Below are 21,272 nucleotides of genomic sequence, written 5' to 3'. Positions count from 1 at the left end.
AAATACAATTACAGATATCAAGAATTGAATTGTTGATATCAAGAATTAACATTGTTACTAGTGGAAATGTAATTCCTGAAATCAAGAACTGACTTGTTGATATCAAGAATTAACATTGTTACTAGTGGAAATGTAATTCCTGATATCAAGAATTGAATTGTTGATATCAAGAATTCATATCCTGATAATGAATAAAAGTCAAAACGACTTGCCATAGCTATGAACTGCTTCCACAAGAAACGCTCATCTGAAAATAAGAAACTATGAAAATTATTTGTTTTTTAAGCTCTATTATGAAACTGAATCCTTCCCACAGTCCCCAAAATTTCCTAAACCTTTTAAGTAAACAATAATTTCACTTTCTTGGGCGCTTCGTTCACAGTAGTCACGTGCTACCTGTGACTTTTCACTTCGCTGGTCAGGATGGACCAATCACGGTTGTTTGATGACTGGAAAATATTTCCTTTTTACTGAATATATTTTTAGTATCACAATTAAATATTAATATGAAAGTATTTCAGGTGGATTTGTGTTTGTATGCCATATACAAAGCATTTCAATTAATAAAATATGAATGCGCCTCCATGAAGGATTGGCTTTTATGAGCCGCTGAGCGCCCCCGTGCGGGAGGAAAATATTTTTGTCAAATGAAAACCGTCGCACATACATGACGTAAGACATCTAAACAACGTTAGAAGCTAATTGCTAAGATAATGGCGACCAAGTAATAGCAGAGCTGTTAGATAGATAAGGAATAAATTATTAAAACGCATATTTATCTTGAACGTCGAGCTAAAAACACTTCATACTGACGTCAAATACATACATATGCTTTTTTTTGTCAAGATAGTTATTTAGCAGCATTGCTTTGATGGTCAACAGTCTGATGAACATTTATTTCGTTGTTATTACGGATCTTGTTTCAGTTTCGTTCAGCTTGTAACGTTAGTGCATCAACAGTCTTCTGGAAAGCTCTTCCAGGCGAAGGTTTTCGAGTTTATTAATAAGAGGACATCGCTGGATTCAGCATGCTCGAGGACTGTTATGAGATATAATCACTTCGCCCTTGCTGGTAAACATATTTAATTATAAAACAATACATTTGATTATAATATATAAAATAATGAATATAAAACTGTTGGTATGTCATATTTGATTATAAAATAATACATTTGATTATAATATATATAAAATAATATAGAAATGTTGGTATGTCCGGCTTATAATTTCACCAATGTCTCCTTTAGTTTCTTAGGAATGTTATAACGTTTTAGACACCTATAGAGACTATATATACCTATAGAGACTATATATATATAATATGAAATAAATATTTTCAAATATCTAAAATTCTCGTCTCTATGACAGCCAGTCTGAGAGTCAAGGGGAGCGACCCGCCCTTTCTTAACGAATCGGAATCCTTCCCCCTGTCAATCATTCTGCGCTTTCCGAATTGCTCACATGGGATTGGCTGACAAATCTTTGGGGGCGGGTTTTGTACTGAGTGAGGGGTTTGTTGTTAATGCGATGCAAAATCGCTATATTTCATATTACAATATTTTAATATATTATACTGATACTAATATATATTATATTACAATATAGTTTATTATATATTACATTTTACACATGCAGGCTTGTTGTAAAATTAAATCACGTGATTACGGCGCTTGGTCTAGTGGAGGAGTGGATAGGAGTCGAGCGTTACCGCTGCTGTCAGTGACATTGAGCTCATGAAAATACTCTTTTCTGGAGCTATGACTCGAATATCAGTCTGTCTGAACCTTTTAGAGCTCAACTAAAGACTGGAAGTGTTTGTCTCGGAATATATCACGTGCTTTAGACACGTTTAATCCGTGTTGATTTCAGTCTCGTGGAGGAGTGGGTTGGAATCGCGCTGCTGCTGCTGCTGTCTGACATTGGTCTCGTGGAAGTCGTGACTCTGATATCAGTGTATGTTAAGGGTTTTAAAATGATCATTACATTTTATCAAGACTCCGATTTGAGTTGAACTCGAACAGTGTAGGTGATCGGACACTGCAGGAGCAAATGCTGGGCAGCTGATACAGCTTATTTGATCGTCACTGTTTTATGTAAACGCTTACACGCACTGTCAGGTAAGACTGCATTGTTATATTAGTAACACATGTTTCTATTCTTGTTTTAGCTGTTGTGGCCTGGTGAAATGTGTGTGTTTTCAAAACATTTTGACAACGTTCAGCTGAACAAATCAATTAATCAGTTATTTTAGTAATTTGGACTTAAATGAATAGATGAACGCTTGAGAGTTTTAGTGTGGGTGTGCACTAGTAAGAAAGCTTGCACAATATAAAGGGAGTGTATATGGGAGTGTTTCCTCTGCTTATCAAGAGCTTGATAAAGGACATACTTATGTGACATACATAGATATACAAGTTATGATGTTTTGGCAGACACTGTTGTTACCATGCTACAGTTATTTATAAGGAACAGCCCTTGTTGAGTATGACTAAGGTGTGCAGATGGACTAGCTTTAATTCAAGCAAATGCGTTCATATGCACTTGCATATTCCACAGTTTTAATCTTGGGTAGTTGGCATGGAATTTAAAAAAGTGTCTTTTAGAATGACATGCAATACCTGAATTAAAACAGCATTTTTCTAATTCTAGTATTTTTTTTTTCTTGTGATCCCATATAACTTGGGAGGCATGACACTACTGGACTTTAACACTACTGAGTCTTTAAAGAATATAGTGATTTTTTTTTTTTTTTAATTTTCAGAAGCAATAGAACCAACCTTGTATTTTTTTGGACTGCAAATACAATGCTGTTCTCTGCAAACAGCAGACAGTCTCCAGATTACTGTAATGTGGTGGAGGGTTGCTGATAGTTAGATATGTTAAAGTCAACCTCTGATGTCTGGTTACCTTATGTTAAGTGCAGACAGCTGGATGCTTTTCTGACGTTGCATTTGTCTTCTTAGTATGTGCAGTGAAGGTGACTTTCCAGAGCACAGGAACGCTCCATGTTGCACGTATTTGCCAGTGGCATGTCCAGACTCTTTAATACGACACCACTCTCAGTTGTTCAGAAGAACCCTGACTTTACCAGCACTGAATGTTAATAGTGTGCAGCTGAGGTTATGCTCATGAACGGTTTCCAAATTTGGTTTATTTTGTGGAAGTAATGTGGTTTCAGCAGTGTCTTGAGTTTTTTTGTGGAATAATATATATATATATAATATATATATATATATATATATATATATAAATATTATAATTGAACCATTGCAGTAATGTTGCCACTGGTCTGTCTTTCTAGAGCAGATGATTTCTAGTCCTACATCGTTGTCCTGATCTATTAAAGTGTTAGTTCACCCAAAAATGAAAATTATGTCATTTATTACTCACCCTCTTGTCGTTCCAAACCCGTAAGACCTTCGTTCATCTTCAGAACACAAATTATGCCTCCATTGACAGCAAGACAATTAACACTTTCAATGCCCAGAAAGCTACTAAAGACGTATTTAAAACAGTTCATGTGACTACAGTGGTTCAACCTTAATATTATGAAGTGACGAGAATACTTTTTGTGCGACAAAAAAGCAAAATAATGACTTCATTCAACAATATCTAGTGATGGGAGATTTCAAAACACTGCTTCATGAAGCTTCGAAGCTTTACAAACCTTTCATTTCGAATCAGTGGTTCGGAGATCACAGATCTTGACTGTTATGTTAAGTTATGTAATTTTAATTAGCCTAATCTTTTATTCCTGTGATGCAAAGCTGTATTTTCAGCATCATTACTCCAGTCTTCAGTGTCACATGATCCTTCAAAAATAATTCCAATATGCTGATTTAGTATTAATATGCTGCTATACATATTTTTTGGAACCTGTGATATTTTTTTCTGGATTCTTTGATGAATAAAAAGTTAAAAAGTACAGCATTTATGTCTTTTCTATCACTTTTTATCAATTTAACACATCCTTTTGAACAGTAGTGTATAATATTGTTACAAAAGATTTATATTTTAAATAAATGCTGTTCTTTTTTTTTGCTTTTTATTCAAATATTCCTGAAAAAAGTGACACAGGTTATAAAAAATATTAAGTAGCACAACTGTTTCCAAAATTGATAATAAACCAGCATATTCGAATGATTAGTTTATTTTTGTAAATGCCTTTTAAAAGACTGCATAAAATTGAAAAATGTATATATAAAATTCAACCAGCCAAAGTGGCACTGCTGAAATCCACCTGCATTTGGTGGGTGTTAATGTACACTATGTAATATCTATGCCTATATTTATATAAATAATACTATTGTTGCAAACAGATGAAGAAATTATGGTGCTTTAAATATCTCATGATTGCATTCAGAGTTTCCAGTGTTGGTTGCTCCATTATTGGGAGCGTTATACTTTTGACAAAAAAAAAATTAAAAACATTGATAAAGTGCAGCCAAACTGAACATGTTCATGGTGTATGTCGGCAGCGTTGTCTCCGATGGGGAGGGACGATATAATCTGATATCGCAATATGTTTTTAAGGCGATAATCGCTAGGATATTTTTTACGTATTGCCCATCCCTATTGCGTTTTCTGTTTCTGTTAATAACAATTGCTGCCATCACAATTATATTTATTTTACAAATGTACTAAATTAGAAATAATTAATTGGAAAATGGATCAGTGTGAAAAAATTACTTTGAATTAAATATTTATTTGATATTCAAAGACCTGTTTAAATTTATATATGGGCAATTCCACGCAAAGGTCATCTTTACTATGAAAAAAAAAAGTTTTAACCAAAAGAACAAAACCCTTTTTAAATTGTCCATTTAGGTCTGTAATATACTGTATTAATGTGCTCTAACAGAAATTTTAAGAAAATTGCCTTGTTTATCCACAATATATGTGGTAAGTAACAATGCTTAAATTAAATTTTCAACCAACCATATTTCATGCTTTCAAAAAAGGGATCAAAGACCCCATTTTTTAAACTTTAATTTTAGCAGTAAGCATTGTGTAGAAAGATGGATACATGCCTGAGAAATAAATACACTCATTTAGTCATAACAGCACTGCCTGATGAATTTATAAGGGCTAGAATAAAGAGGTCAGGACGCTTCAGTGCTCTGTCACGTCCGTAACGTTTTAATGATTAAGTTTATGTCATATAACAATTATAAATGCAAATAACTTGAAACTTTATATGCAAAGCTAAATTATGTTTATGCTTATTAGGATCAACAATTCATTTCACTACGTTGCTGTGAACAACCATAATAAGCGTTACGGACGTGACCGTTACGGACGCTTCATATTAAATCCTATGAGTTTGCTTCTTTATATTGCTATCATCTGTTTCAGGCTTACCATATCAGAACATACCCAATAATCGCAATACTCTTTGTGCTTTGTTAGTTTTAATATGAAAAAGGTTTAACTTTCAAATTCAGTCGATTTTATTATTTTTTTTTTTCAAAAATTAAACAATAGATGTCGCTCTTTAATAGCCTACGGCGTGTGACAGATTAGCTTCTGCAGCGCCTGTAAGCGGCGGATCAGGCGCACATGAATCGATCTTCTCTTCCTCTTGCCAGAGAACGAAATATGAACATCAAAAGGTAGGCCTATATGATACAGTACAACTTATAGAAGAGCATTGTGTCTCATAGGACACTTCCCTCGGGAATTGGGATGTCGCGTTACCTGTTGGTTAAAAATGAATAGCCTAGCCTATAATGATCACAATCCGCGCGATCAAACAAAATGAAAATAATACGATTGCAATAATTTTGACTTGAAATAAAGTTTGATCATTTTGACTCAAGACTCCGCTTTAAACTCTGAAAACTAGACGAAAAAAACCGTGTGGTCATTCATACACAAAACATAAAACTGACATGATTGCGATTGGCAATAGTGTCAATCGGTTCACCTGACTGTGGGGAAAACATGCGATTTTAAACTGCTTTATGATAAACATTAATATTTGTCAATGTATTTTAGCATGCAGTTCTGTAAGAAGGAAAATCATGGTCTCTAAATTGATTCTTGAACAACGCACATGCTTGTCAACATGAGAAATAGGTCTAATCTATAACCTTTTGCACTACAGAGTATAACGTTACATTTGTATAAAGTTTAGTAAAAAGTTGATCAATTGTGGAGTCTTACCATACTGGTATCCCAGATTTCAATATTTGGTGGTGTACATGCTTGCTTGAGGTCTCTGTGAAAGTTTTAAAGCAGTTTTAAACCAGTCTTCTGTGCCGCTTTCAGACCGGTCACATCCGTAACGGAAAACTGTCACATCCGTAACGTTGTTTTTTCCTCATTAATGCGAACACGAAAAATGAAATAAAATTATTATTTTATGCTCTGTGGAGAGCCAACCCTTCTTTATTCGGTGGGCAGTATTACTTTTGGTTTGCGCAATGTAATTCACAGAATTCTTAAAAAATATGTTGTCACCCAAAACTTAGTGACTTTTTTTGTCACGTCCGTAACGCTGTATATTTCCCTCATCTAAAAAATAAAACAGTTGAGTAGACTGACATTTTTCTAATGTCTGGACTCCTTTAGTAAGGGATTATGAATATATAAATAGACGGTTCAATATGTTGCTATTAAATGCATTCTTTGAGCATTTATATTTCAAGTTTTGACTCCAAATGTCACGTCCATAACGCTGGAATTGCCCATATACAGTACAGTCCAAAAGTTTGGAACCACTAAGATTTTTTATGTTTTTAAAAGAAGTTTCGTCTGCTCACCAAGGCTACATTTATTTAATTAAAAATACAGTAAAAACAGTAATATTGTGAAAAATGATATTATTACAATTTAAAATAACTGTTTTCTATTTGAATATATTTCACAAAGTAATTTATTCCTGTGATGGCAAAGCTGAATTTTCAGCATCATTACTCCAGTCTTCAGTGTCACATGATCCTTCAGAAATCATTCTAATATGCTGATCTGCTGCTCAAGAAACATTTAATGTGCACAATTTTACAAAATATTTGTGTACAATATTTTTTTTTCAGGATTATTTGATGAATAGAAAGTTCAAAAGAACAGTGTTTATCTGAAATCTAATCTTTTGTAACATTATAAATGTCTTTACTGCCACTTTTGATTGATTTAATGCATCCTTGCTGAATAAAAGTATTCATTTCTTTAATTTCTTTAAAAAAAAATAAAAATAAAAATTCTTACTGACCCCAAACTTTTGAACGGTAACAGAAGCTTTGTATTTCAGATAAATGCTGTTCTTTTGAACTTTCTATTCATCAAGGAATCCTGAAAAAAAAAAAAAAGTACACAACTGTTTTCAACATTGAAAATAATCATAAATGTTTATTGAGCAGCAAATCATCATATTAGAATGATTTCTGAAGGATCATGTGACACTGAAGACGGGAGTAACGATGCTGAAAATTCAGCTTTGCATCACAGGAATACATTTCTTTGTCAAATATATTTAAATAGTACACAGTTATTTTAAATTGTAATAATATTTCACAATATTACTGTTTTTTACTGTATTTTTAATTAAATAAATGTAGCCTTGGTGAGCAGACGAAACGTCAGACGAAAAATCTTAGTGGTTCCAAACCTTTGGACTGTAGTGTATTTTAATTTGCTGAATGCCAAAGGTTTATGAGAAAGCATTGTATAGTTTGCCTTTCTATTAACTTCTTTGTTTAACAGTTCTGTAACAGTATAATTTATTAGACAGTACTGTTCAAAAAGTCACTAAACTAATGTGCATCAAAATCAAAGTCCACATTCAACATTGGACAAGTTTAATAAGCCAGTGCCGGAAAAAAAGATAAAGCGCAGCCAAACTGAGCTTGCGTTTATGATGTATGCCGCCAGTGTTGTCTCTGGCGTGGCGGGGCTTGGGTAGACGATATAATCGGATATTGCAATATATTTTTAAGGCGATTAGGATATTTTTTACACATTGCCCCAGTTCTGTTGCGTTTTACTCATCACTGATCAAAGTACAAAAACTCATCTAGAAACTGTAGTAAGCACATTTAGAACAGCTTGTGCATAATGTGTTGTTGACACTCGGCTCTTTTGGGCGACACAGCATTTCCCATCAACACATGGGACTTAAACAATAGCTCTGTGCAATGCAGTTAGGCAACAACATAGCTCTCAGGGAGAAGTTCTAAGGGAGTGTTGTGTTTGTATGTGACAGAGAGGGTTTCCAAGTGTTTCTGTTGTGTATTTTATGTTGTTCATTTGCAAAAATGTGTCTTGTGGTTGTGTAATCCCTTTGTTTCACCTTCTTATAAGATTAAATGGTCGGATTGTGTGAACATTAAATCCTTCAGCCCAAATGGAAACTGCTAGTGGGATGTCCTTAAAATGATGTTAATTCCTTTTCTGTATTCCATTGTATTCACCTCATTTAGAATTTGAAATGCATATTGTTTTTACATAGTGGTTAACCAATATGAATTTTTTTTGTTAGCCATTTCCGATATCTTAGTGAGCAGGTTGGCTGATGATGACCAATATTTCATATATATGATGTGATATCACACTATGGACCCTTTTCACATTTCTGGATTTCTCAGAAGCAGAATTGTCATAGTTGGGTAAACTTCTATAGCGGTTGAAGGGTAGACTACATCATATATATTTTTTGTGTTCCCATTTGCTCAGATAGCAAAAGAAAAACTTTTCACGACTTTCAAAAAGAGGAAAAAAGTATAGACAGATTGATAACGCCAGTCGGAAGAGAAAAAGAGGTCAAATTTACCATAACTCCCACAGCTACTGTATTATAAACACTTTCACAGCAGTGTTAACTTTTTTTTGTAATTTGATGCTAAGGTAATATAATACAAAGTTTTTTGTAGGATTTACTAGGTTGATGACTGCTTAAATGTGTCATTACAGTCTGTGAAAAGGATCCATTGTAGTAGATAACATGAATAACAATTGCTGCTCACAATCTTAATTATATTTATTTTACAAATGTACTAAATTAGAAATTAATGTGAATTAAATTATTATTTGATATTCAAAGACCTGTTTGAATTATTTACATTTTAATTTGCTGAATGCCAAAGGTTTATGAGAAAGTATTATATAGTTTGCCTTTCTATTATTTTCTTTGTTTGTTTAACAGTTCTGATTGTGACAGTATAATTAATTAGACAGCACTGTTCAAAAAGTCAGTAAACTAATGTGCATCAAAATAAAAGTCCACATTCAACATTGGACAAGCTTGTCTGCCTATGTCGATCATTAAAAAATGGCAAATATTGGCTGATGTTGGTCGACGACTAGCCTTAACCTTTAGTTTTTGACACATAGCATTATAAATATTTAATGCTTCATTATTAAAGCGTTTGTGCTACCAGATGGTATTTATATAAATTTTTAAAACTCAGATTGTTCTATCAACCACCTAGAACACTTCAGCATTATGCCAGCGAGTTTTTTTATTATTATTCTAAAAAATTTGAAAATGAGTTGTAATTAATTTATTTCTGTCTGTCTTTTCTAGTGAGATGTCTCTGGTTTTCCCACGACCCAATACCAGTGTGATCGGCAAGAAGGACAAGCGACTCATGGCTGAGGTGAATGCCTCTCCGCTCAAACACTTCGTCACCGCCAAGAAGAAGATCAACGGCATCTTTGAACAGCTGGGCGCCTACATCAAAGAAAGCTCAGCCTTTCTGGAAGGTGTCTGCTTTCATTACTCTTGGCAATTCATTCCAGTCCTTGTTTCAGGAACTCAAAAGCACACTGTTGAATGCTGTACATCTGTCAAGCTGATAAGAGAAACCGGGTTGATTCTGACTTACATGCCTCAGATAACAAAGACAGGTTACGTAACAAACTGGGAGACGGCTGAAGGCTCGGGGAAAAGCATGGCTTAGTCAGTGTATCTTGTCTGATTTTGTCTATGAACACCTCAGGCTTTCTTCTTACAAATAATAACCCTAAAGTACCTTCTTACAAATCTACCCTGGCAGTTGTTTCAATAGTCTGCTAAGCTTTTTACTGGAAGGATTTTAGAGGATTTATATTAGGTTTATTTGAGGTCAGTCATATTTTGGTCAAAATTGCCAAAGCTTACTTGTTAAATACAATTGGACCTACACTGTTTTTCTACTTCTCCACTGTAAAGAATGCAAATATATTAATTAAATAATCCCCTGTGAAAATGGCTGAGACATAAGTGAAGATTAGGGAAAAGAAACAAGATTCCATGTTCAGTGGAATAACTCATGGAATATTGTTAAATTTGCAGAAAAAATGGCTTAAATTTATGGGCTCATGTACCACTCTCAATTGTTCACAAATCCAAATGTTTCCATGACTGCGACGTAACTTTTAATTACTAACCTATTTCTTTTGTAAGCAAAGCTTTGAGATTTGAATATTCACGTAAAATAGCATTCACATAAAAAAAAAAAAAAAAAAAATTGTTTTGACCTTCTGGTGGAGCAGATGTCAAGTTGACCTGCACAACCCTATCTGGCTGAAAACCAGATCTAGCGGCTTGTTGAAGAGAGGTTTGCTATTGTTTTTCTTAGTGATCTGACATTGAATTTTTAAAACGGGAAAAAAAAACATTTATTTGGTTTACATTCAAGGAGGGACCTGAGGCGTATATTGAGAGCAGGGGCCGGATTCACAATAATCTTCTTTTAAAAAAAAGTTAAGAAATTTCTCAAGATAAATTCTGATAAATCCATAAGAATGTTCAATTGACCCTTCGCTAAGCCATGCCCGAAAACCGCCACAGGCCAATCGTGGTTTAGCAACCGTTACATCTACACCTACACCTACCCCAACCCTGAACCTACCCTTATAATAATGCATATACAGTAATTTCATAATGCATATATTTGAACGTGGAATAAAATGATTAAAGGCAAGATGGAGTTGCGTTAGCCTGGTGTGCTAAAAATATAAAGCGGGAGAATGTTATCTTTGCAAAGCGGTCAGGTTAACGTCTTGTGTTTATTCCACAAGACTTATGGATAAGCTGTTTGATTCATAATTATTAGGTTATTTTCACAAATTTCACTTAACTTGCTGTGGATGAACAAAGCTTTTCCTCAATAAATTGTGTGTTTCCCATTTGAATGGTCAGCATATGAGGTGGCTGCTGCTCATGTTGGGAGCTTTAGCTTCAATTTTGATCAAATTATTTTCTAATCTGTTGCATATTATGTCATGGATACATCCCTCGAATGCATACTGCAGTCCCTTTTGTCTTGCTCTCTCAGATATTTCACCTGTTCGTCAAAAATGACTAATTATCTCCTTGAAAATGTCTGACACCGGTGCATACATACTGTAAAAGACTTGCCAGATGCGAAAGCTTGACAGGCGTAGCAGCAGTAACTAAGGGGGGCGGGGCTTAGCGAAGGGTCCATTTGTAAGAAATTGCAATTCTGTAAAATTTCTTAGAAAGTTCTCAGATATTTTCTTATGAACAGTTTTATTTGTTTTTCTTAAGAAGAAAATGACAGATTTTGGCATTTTCAGGCAAATTTTTTTTCTTATTTTGTAGAGTTCTTACTGAATTTTTGAATTCAGCTAGCAAAAACATCTATCAATGGTGTCATTTCAGAATACTCATGCACGTATAATATATATTACTATTACTAGGGATGTGCTTAATGTAAGTAATGTTAGACAGTAATGCTTAATATTTAAAAGAACCCATTAAATTCATTAAATGTCTTACTTTTGAGGATTTAAGACAAGTTGGAGGTTATCCTAACTGTAAGAACTTATTAACAAAGATTTTAAGGACATTCTTTTCAGGAAAGTTTTGTCTTAAGAATATGGTATGTGCTAAGTGGTAAACAACAGCGACATGACCTCATGACCCTTGACTGTTAAAGGGTTAGTTCACCCAAAAATGAGATTTCTGCCATTAAGTATTCACCCTCATGTCATTCCACACCCGTAAGACCTTCGTTCATCTTTGGAAAACAAATTAAGATATTTTGATGAAATCCGAGAGCTTTCTAATCTCACACAGCAACGTCATAACAAATATCAAGGCCCTGAAAGGTAGTAAATATATCGTTAAATAGTCATTCTGACGTATAACCTGGACATGCTGCACTGTGCATACCATGTGAACACCTAGTAGACTGACATGAAGAGAAGAAATAGTTGAATATAGTCGTTATTTTTGTTTTGTTTTTGTGCACAAAAAGTATTCTCATACAAAACATTATGATTGAACCACTACAGTTATGTTGACTATTTCTGCAGTGTCTTTAGTACCTTCCTGGGCCTTGAAAAGTGCAGTGACGTCGCTGCCTATGTGTGGTTCGAACACCTAGGATTTCATCAAAAATAGCTTAATTTGTTTTCCAAAGATGAACAAAGGTCTTACAGGTGTGTAACAATATGAGGGTGAGTAATAAATGACAGAAATTTCATTTTTGGTTGAACTAACCCTTTAAGTCTAAAGTTCTAAATGTTGTTGGTGAAGTATTAAAATATCAAGTGTAGCTGAACTGGTCTCTTTCTCTGACAGAAACCTACAGCAATGAAGAACTGGATCCTGTTACCACAGAGGAGCAGGTGGCAGAGGTTCGGGGATACCTGTCCAAAGTGGCAGGGATTGGGGAAGTCTTGTCCCGGAGACACATGAAGGTGGTCTTCTTTGGCAGGTACAGTGCATATATATTGCCCCTCACAGCATGAACTCTCAATTTGTTTTGTCATGCTCAGAGTAGCACTAAAGCTTAATGTATACTTGATTTTTTTTTATGCAAATGCTTACAGGGCACTTGAACATTTTGTGCCAGATTTTCAATACACCTTGCATATGCACCTTGAATTTTTTTTTACCAATTAGTTTGTGAGAAGGTGGCAACACTAACCCCAGTCCATTGTTGTCAATAATAGCTGTCCATATTGATGAACACTTGTGTGTGGGAGTCAATGCAGCTCTAGTGTAAACTACACAAAGACATTTTTATTGGTCAACTTCTGTAGAGTCATAGTTTACACTTCTGGTGCACTTGTGTTGACCACCTACATTCACACACACTGTCAAATGGAAAATACTGTGAATTTTTGCGTGTTCAGCTGTACACGAAAGTATCAGGTATACTTAATTTTCCACATTCTGCTTCGTCCACCACACAGTTGAGTGTGTAATAGGGATGCACGATATTGGATTTTTGCCGATATCCGATATGCCCATATCTTTCAACTTATTTTGGGTGATAGTCGATGCTGATACCGATAAACATATCTTTTTTCTCTCCCCTGTGCTGGAATTATGAATTGATGCAATAAATACATTTTAAGCCTTTTGCAGATGGACACATTCGCCATGTGGTCTTTCGTTTTTCGAGTGCTCAAATCACTTGTGCATGCACAGTTGTCCACGTGGTCACAAAAATCAGGCTGCACACAGACATCAGCGGATTGTGCTGATGACTAAAATTACATCACACATCATGGACTGTCCACAAGCCATAACAGAATGCATTGTGTACAAAGGAAATATGCTGTCATCTTAAGTGTTCATGTGAAAACTGAATTACTTTGGGTTTAAGTCACACCTTTTGCATTTACAGAACCAGTAATGGGAAGAGCTCTGTCATTAATGCCATGCTCTGGGACAAAGTGCTGCCATCTGGAATTGGACACACCACCAACTGCTTCCTACGGGTGGAAGGCACAGATGGAAATGAGGCTTTCCTGCTCACCGAAGGATCGGATGAAAGAAAGAGTGTTAAAGTAAAAACTCTCTACCTTCTCAATTGTCATAAAGTCATTCCTTTTTAGGCTGTCATTGGGTGTGTCTGACATGCTGAGTCAGATAAGACCCATGCAGTGGGACTGGGAATGGAAATTGATCTCTTGCATAACAGTGCATCTCTCTATAGCAACCATAAATGAGCTTTGCTCACTGTAGGTTTTAATAAGGGTGTGTAATCTCTTCAATCTGACAAGTACAAAGACACCCTGAAGAGCTACACTTGTGTTCTTACAGGTTTCAGGAACACTGTGTCCAAAATTGTGGCCATGTAGTGATGTAATATTGACAAAGCTCAGCTGAAACTGTATACTTATTCCGAGTAAACCTACAGTGTACACTACACACTGTTCCAGAAGCTAGTGAGGTGTCTATGAAGGCAGCATGTTCAGGCATCATAGGTGTGCCTCTAGCTCAAAGGCTGGTCATAAATCAAGTGTCAAGTAAATGAGCATCAAGTGTCCTTCATGAAGAAGACAATTCCAGGTTGGGTTACAACAAGCTCAGTTTGTATGTTCATATGCACAAATTTTTTTCAATCCGAATGAGTCCACTCTGATTTCAGATTCTGAAAGTTATGTATATATGAACCCTAAACTTTATATTTGTGAGTATAATTGTCGTTTTTCAATCCGATTGGTTGGGGTGTTTACATGAAGGCTTTAACTAACCAATGGATTTTTGGGTGCATGTAAACATAGCTGAGAAAATAAGATGGTGAATGAGGTGAGAGAAAGTTGTTTTATATCGGCGATCGATTAATTGTCGATAGGTTTTATCTATTAAATGTATTATTGATCATCGATTAAGCAGGTTCATGCGTGTGCGTGCTGCTCAACCTCGAAACATGTAAAGCAGACACGAGGAAAAACGAAGCGAATGCACCACAGTTATGTTTGGGACCATTTTACAGCTAAAGTTACATCTTCATCATGACTATAAGTTTGCGTGAGCATTCGTAGCCTTTTGTTTTGTGCAAATGTAAGTTCTAATATTGTGTTTATTTGTGTAGGCGTATCTATAGCTGATTTATCTCATATTGGATGCATTTGGTTAAGAATCAACACTGTAGTAAAGCGTGCTGTGATCAGCTTCAGCACATGCTGTTCAAACAGCAATGCATGACTAATAATAACTTTGATTGGGACTGTCATATTATATAACATTATAAAGAGAACAATATTGTAATAAAACATTGTGAATTATTTGGGTTTAGTTGTGTTTGATCGCGTTGGTTCAGGAAGTGCGCGTGCTGCTCGTCCACAACATGAGTCACATTCTGAATAGCACATAAATTACTTCAAGTTCAGTCGTACATTTGTGTCATTTTGTGCAGATAAAATCTGTAATATTATGTTTATTTTGTATATATTTGATTAAGCTCATATAGGATGCATTTCTATGAGTTAAATAACGCGCTAGAAAAGTGCACCAGTTTACGGGTGTTCATTCAGCACTTCAGCGTGCGCAGCTCAAGCAGCAATGCATGACTAATAATAACTACGATTGGGACGGTCATATTACATAACATTAATAAAAACCGTATTGTAATAAATGGTTGTGAATTCCAGGAAGAGCACATCCACATTCTGATAAGCATGCATCTGAGGTGGCGTTGTTGACACATTCTATCAGTCATTATGTTTGATTTAATAAATAAGTAATTTAATTAAATGATCAATCACATCAACTCATTTTACAATCCTACTAGCCCTTTATTTAGATTAAAAACACTTCTCATTCATTTAGTGGCGTTTTGAGCAGCATTTGCAAACCATGTCATGCTGTTGACTATATGCCACTGCAGTAGATGCATATTGCAGTATAAAGGCTACCGATTAATCAACTAATTGATTGTTAATTTCATGGGAATTTGTGTAAATTGACATCCCTAATCGAAGTATATATTTAGTATGCATTTTTTTGTGCACATTACTTATTTTTATGCTTGGACTGTTGTTGTTAGCTTACCAATAGGGCTAGTTGATACACCAAATATTAGTAAATAACGTAATCATTTTGCTGAAATTATAAAATCAGGGAATGTCATGGATATCACAATAATTTTGAAAGTTTAGCTTAGATTTCTAAAGAAAGTGAGCCAATTTTACACCCCTTTGTCTTCTCACTAGTATGACAGTGTCAGAGTTCAGCTGCTTTCAAACTCTCCAGAGCATCAATGGTTTCTATTTAACGTTTTCTTGAAGCGTTGAATGTTTTTGTTTTCAACATTGTAGCCAATTACAGATATGTCTGTTGAGTGTTTGAATGCAGTGGCCCATCAGAGGTGTTTAGGTCAGAATCCACTCAATGTCGCTCTAAACGCTGGAGTTTTTGTTCAAAATTTGGAAAAATATTAACATAAAACCTTATAAATCAATTTATAAAAGTATTAGAGTGCAGTTTTTAATCTCAGACATCAGAGTTTCAGTTGATAAGAAAATACTTTGACTATAGTCAAAAGTAAATTAACCGTTCAAATTTTGTGCCTTTAATGTTTGTGGCAATTTTTCCCTGTTATTGAAAATGGTAAATAATATTGATGTTTTACAAGGTATCGTGACAACAATACTATACACACAGTATACATAATAAATATACAAAATAAGAAAAGTAAACATTTTCAACTAGAATAAACATACCTACGAAATAAAGATACATGCTTAGTTTCACAAATAAGATAACAGCGTAGTTAAAATTACGGTGTGCTAAAACTACTGTCTAAGGCCGCATTTACATTACATGGTTCAAGTGACCCAATTCCATTTTTTTTTTTTTTTTTTTTGCTCCCATGTTGTACAGATTGGATATGACCCATGAACGTGCAAGTAGGGAAAAAAAAACATGATTCCGATATTCTCAGATCAATTTCAGTCCTCATTCATGTCATAATAAATCTGGTATGAATTGGATACATGCATTTACGTCCGCCATGTAAGTGGGAGCTGTACATCATTGAAAAAGCGACAATGGTGAATGACGTCAACTCAGTGGACACAAACTGCGATGACCTGACTCTTTTCAATGCCCCAAGGGCTCTTCTCTTCTCTTTTTTTTCTTTTTTTTTTTCTATGCCTTAAGAGACCAATATTTTGCTGACCTTTTAAAGATGGTGCGGAAAGCAAAAGCTTGTATTATAATTTCGTCTGTGTCCATTGCAAATCATGCTGTTTTTACTTTTTCAGGGTCAGTGCAACTACATTGGGTTGTATAGTGTAAATGCAAATATCGGATATGGGTCACTTTTAATCAACAAATCAGAATTGGGCATCAAGACCTGCAGTGTAAATGTGGCTTAAAAGTGCTATGTTTTAGAGAGAACTAGTTGCAAACTGTTTTGTTTGTTTGTTTGTGAAAAAAAAAAACAAAGAAAAAAGTTAAATGTGAAAAAAATAACTATTTAGAATCATTTAAATAAATATAATGAAATAATTAAAAAAAAAAAACTTTTTTGTAAACTACTTCCTTTTATGCATGTACATACCTCATTTAGACCTGTAAATGCCCCACTATTGGCCAATGCGGATACTGTCATGAATATATATCATGCTTTAATTTTTGTATCCTACAGTGTGATCAAATTGGTAAACAATGAGCAGATGTGGTCTGTTACGAGCAATAAGGCAAAAAGTTGTGTTGTCTAATTGCCTGTGCTAAATGAATGTCTCTAGATCTTGGCTGACTGTACATGAGCTGCAGTCTATAATTACACCCACATGAGTCAGGGGCTTTTTCCTCCCAGCTGTCACAAGGTCGCAGCACGTTTTTGTCATTTTGGACTTGTCTCATGACCTTTCCTCTGCATTGATATATTACAGGGCTGAGGAAACATGTGTGCGCTACAGTAAGCAAATTGTTTACTGTAGAGGAATGCTAGGAATGAGCATGCCACTGTTCTTTGCAGTTTATCAGATGTGGGCATGAAATGGAGAAAGACACAAATACTTATGAAAAAGTTTTATTTATTTTAATACTTGCATTTAAACATTTAGAAATGAGACTTATAATAAATGAATATTATAGGTTATAAATGAATATTGATACTATAAATGAATATTATACTATAAATGAAATATATAGGTTGATTATAGTGGGAAAAAAAGAAACATGTTGACTTGTACATTTGCACAACAGTAGATAAAATATAACAATAGCTATAGTTCCATCCACATATTTTAGTATGAATTTGAGGATATCGCCAAAAAAAAAAAAAAAAAAAAACATTGGATGGAAGTGTCAAGATGTGCACGTGTTTTTTTTTTTTTTTTTTTTTCAGATCATGCACATAAACTATGATAGAAACACATTTACCAAATTAATTCCTGCATTGGCAACAAAACTCCTGTGACTTTGCCTCAACAGATCATGTGGCTGGATAACTGGACTAACCAGCTGGACTCACAGAACTGTCTCACACGATTGCATTCCCAAACATCAGGCACTCTCCTCTGAACGTAGGATAACATGGCAGCGTTCATTATTGTGTTTCATCTGTGCATTATTTTCTTCATCTGCGCATGGGATGAAAATGGTGCTTTTTTCACAATTGTTCCACAGGGATGTTGAGTGCTTGATTTTGATTGGTTGACAATGTTCTAAGGTGTGCGATTATTTTCCAGAAAATGCGAAGCTATGAAGTAGTTCCAGGTCTGTCGACCGCATGACAGTTCCATATCGCCACTTTATTTGACTTATTGCAAAGGTCCTTGCAGCCTAACAACGGTAAATCTACAAAAACCGTAGTATAAGCGGAATAATTGGATCCTGTTTTTTGAATTATTGAAATAATGAGGTGTGCTCTTTAATTATTCTTTACGTTTAATGCAGTATTCCAATTTGCCAAGTTTAATTCACCACTTTGGATGGGAACATCTAGTGACTAAACATGGCTAACGAATTCCCTTGACTTCTTAAATTTTTTTTTTTTTTTTTTTTTTTTTTTCTCATCAACAGTAATTTTTTCAACAACGTTTGAGCTCTAGATCTCACCGCGATTAACATGTTTAGGTGATTTCATATGAAGCATACACCAGAGAGTAAAGGATCAGAACAGAAGTAATAAACCTACAAGACTTCCTAGGAGGAACTGTGTGATCTTTGGCCCACTCTTGGGATGGAGTGCATTTGTTTATGTCATCATCATATGTACATGCAGTCAGGCAGGACAGAAATGGCCTCTTTCAGACGGAAATAGACACTGCGAAAAGCATTAAGAGAATGTGTCTCACATCCTGTAGAGTGCACACACGCACACACACACTCAAAAAAGCATCTATTATCCAGACGCTCTGTTCACATTGTCTGTAGGTTATATTTAGCTAGTAACCATTGTTCTGCATGAATATAAGTATTCATAACCAAGTTAGAACTGTAGACAAATCCCAGATGTCACAAAAGGACTGTTAGTACACTAAAGCACAGCTCTTGAGACGTTGTGGCTCTAAGTCAGTGAATCTCAACCTTTTTTGAGTAATGGACCCCCGTCATATTTGGCAACATCCTCTATTCAGGACCCAGAATAAAATTGGCTCATTGGTATCATTAATGCCTTTGTGACAACCAAATTTAATCAAGTATAATTTACTACTACATTAGTTGACTTGTTCTATATTTAGTCATATTATCAGTTATATTATACATAAATTATCTTCTTCTTTTATGGGAACATGTCAAATGTCAAAATATACAAAAAATCATATTCAGATATTTTATAAGGACCCCCTGGCATTGTCAAGGACCACTAGGGGTCCATGGACCCCTGGTTGAGGAACACTGCTCTAAGTTATTTGGGAATTGTTTCTCCCTTTAAAGGTGCAGTAAGTGATTTTTGAGAAACAATGTTGATATCTGTCAAAATGGCTGAAAATCTAAATATGAAATATTTCTAATATTTGAATTCTATTCAAATTTAAAAGGCATAATGTCAGTTAGGAGAAAAAAAGCTTTTTGTTTGTCTCCTGAGGCCACAAGCTGGTGCACAATCAGTGAAATAACAACAAAAAAAAAAAAAAAAAAAAAAAAAAACTGTTTATAATTGTTTAAACTGTTTATAAACCTAACAATTTCATTAATTGCATAAAGAGTAATGAACAAAACAGCATCATTTATTTATACATAGTTTTATACAAAGAGCTGAAGCGCCGATCACTTTGCGGCTCTTGTGCAAGACTTAAGTGCAACAAAGATGTCCGTCTAGCGCATGTTTACATAGAAAACAATGGAAAAGCAGCATAGAAAATGCGTTGTGTAAACGGCTTGGTTATGCTTTTGATAACCTAGATCTTCTCTGCACTGAGCATCACTATTTCTGCAGTGTTTTGAACTAGCAACGTAGCAGCGCTGCATCTAGTGTGTTAAAGTGATAAGCTTACAAAAACAATAAAACTCTTACATCATCACCACATCTTGCGTGCCACTGAAAAGACTGCCTGACACACAGAAAAAATTGGAATGCACCGTTTTTACATTTGAATGTAGGTATTTATTTTAAATTGAACGAATATTCGAAATTCGAATTTTAATTTGAAAGCTCTAAAACACACTCTTCTCTTCATTGCTCCGCCCCCAAATGCATAAACATGCAATGCAAGAGTGGATGTCTCTTTAACATAGCTGAAGCAAAGTAAAATAGTGCTTTGTGAAAATTAAAGTGAAGATGATAAACAACAAGGAAGAACAAAAAATGAACATACTGTACAAGCAGTACAACATGTACGCGGTCATGTTGAGGATCAAGGCAAAAGCCCAATAGGAAGCAGCTTGTCATGTACGTTGTCAGAAGCTTACAAATAGAAGCAGCAAATAGGTAACAACTTTTGTTGCAGTTTGACTGCATGTGTCCCCTGAAACGTTTTTCATTCCTATGTAAGTTGAAAACCCTCGCTCTTCTCCGATTGCTTCACGCCAGTTTTTTTTTTTGACCCGAGGGAGGGGTTCTAGCAGACCAATCACAGCGCTTGCGGTCCGCGTTGTTACATTTTTGAAGAGGTGCATGTCAGGCTATGTCGTAGGCTACGTGTGGTACAAACAGCCTACGCCATATCTACGGCGAACACTCGACGCAGAAGTATAAATCAGACTTTAGTCGCCAGCAGCACTGCAGCTCAATGACACTCAAATCTGTCCTGTTACTATAGCTAACAACAACAACAGCATATCTTAGTTCTGTGAAACAGCAAAACCAATGTTACTCATGTATGGAGCAGAAATGACGCAACCTCTGTGTCCGTTTTCAAGCCTTTCATTTAGGTCTCTCCAGGGCTGGAAAGCTTCTCTACTTAATATTAACGCAGGTCCTAAAGCTTTTGCCTGATCAAAACCCTTCTTTTTCCAGTAATATTCCTCTGACCTTTTCTCTTTTGTAATGTCTCTCAGCCGTCTCTCTTTCTACAGTCTTTCTTGCTCACTCTGTCTCCTCCCCCATCATGTGTGGACAACTCCTACTGCTCGGTTTGATCCACTTTCAGCAGCATTTCTCAGAAATTGCTTACTACACCTTTAAATTAAT

The 21,272-nt window shown here is 35.2% G+C and overlaps 1 protein-coding gene across 3 annotated transcripts in view; it reads left to right on the top strand.

Annotated features, from left to right (window-relative positions):
• The first annotated feature begins 697 nt into the window (after positions 1 to 697).
• mfn2 (mitofusin 2) overlaps positions 698 to 21,272 on the top strand; it is a 35,119-nt gene continuing 14,544 nt past the window's right edge. Inside the window, exons 1-5 of one of the 3 annotated variants that reach the window (XM_067395368.1) lie at positions 698 to 1,072; positions 1,870 to 2,117; positions 9,524 to 9,702; positions 12,530 to 12,665; positions 13,584 to 13,746. In XM_067395368.1, coding sequence (XP_067251469.1) covers positions 9,528 to 9,702; positions 12,530 to 12,665; positions 13,584 to 13,746 — 474 coding nt within the window. In that variant the 5' untranslated portion in view covers positions 698 to 1,072; positions 1,870 to 2,117; positions 9,524 to 9,527. Of the gene's footprint in view, positions 1,073 to 1,552; positions 2,118 to 9,523; positions 9,703 to 12,529; positions 12,666 to 13,583; positions 13,747 to 21,272 lie in introns of those variants that run through there. The other 2 variants (XM_067395369.1, XM_067395366.1) reach the window with 2 other exon arrangements.

This window comes from Chanodichthys erythropterus, chromosome 9 (assembly GCF_024489055.1).
Source record: "Chanodichthys erythropterus isolate Z2021 chromosome 9, ASM2448905v1, whole genome shotgun sequence".
Lineage (NCBI taxonomy): Eukaryota > Metazoa > Chordata > Actinopteri > Cypriniformes > Xenocyprididae > Chanodichthys > Chanodichthys erythropterus.
This window is presented reverse-complemented; position numbering and strand designations above follow the sequence as displayed.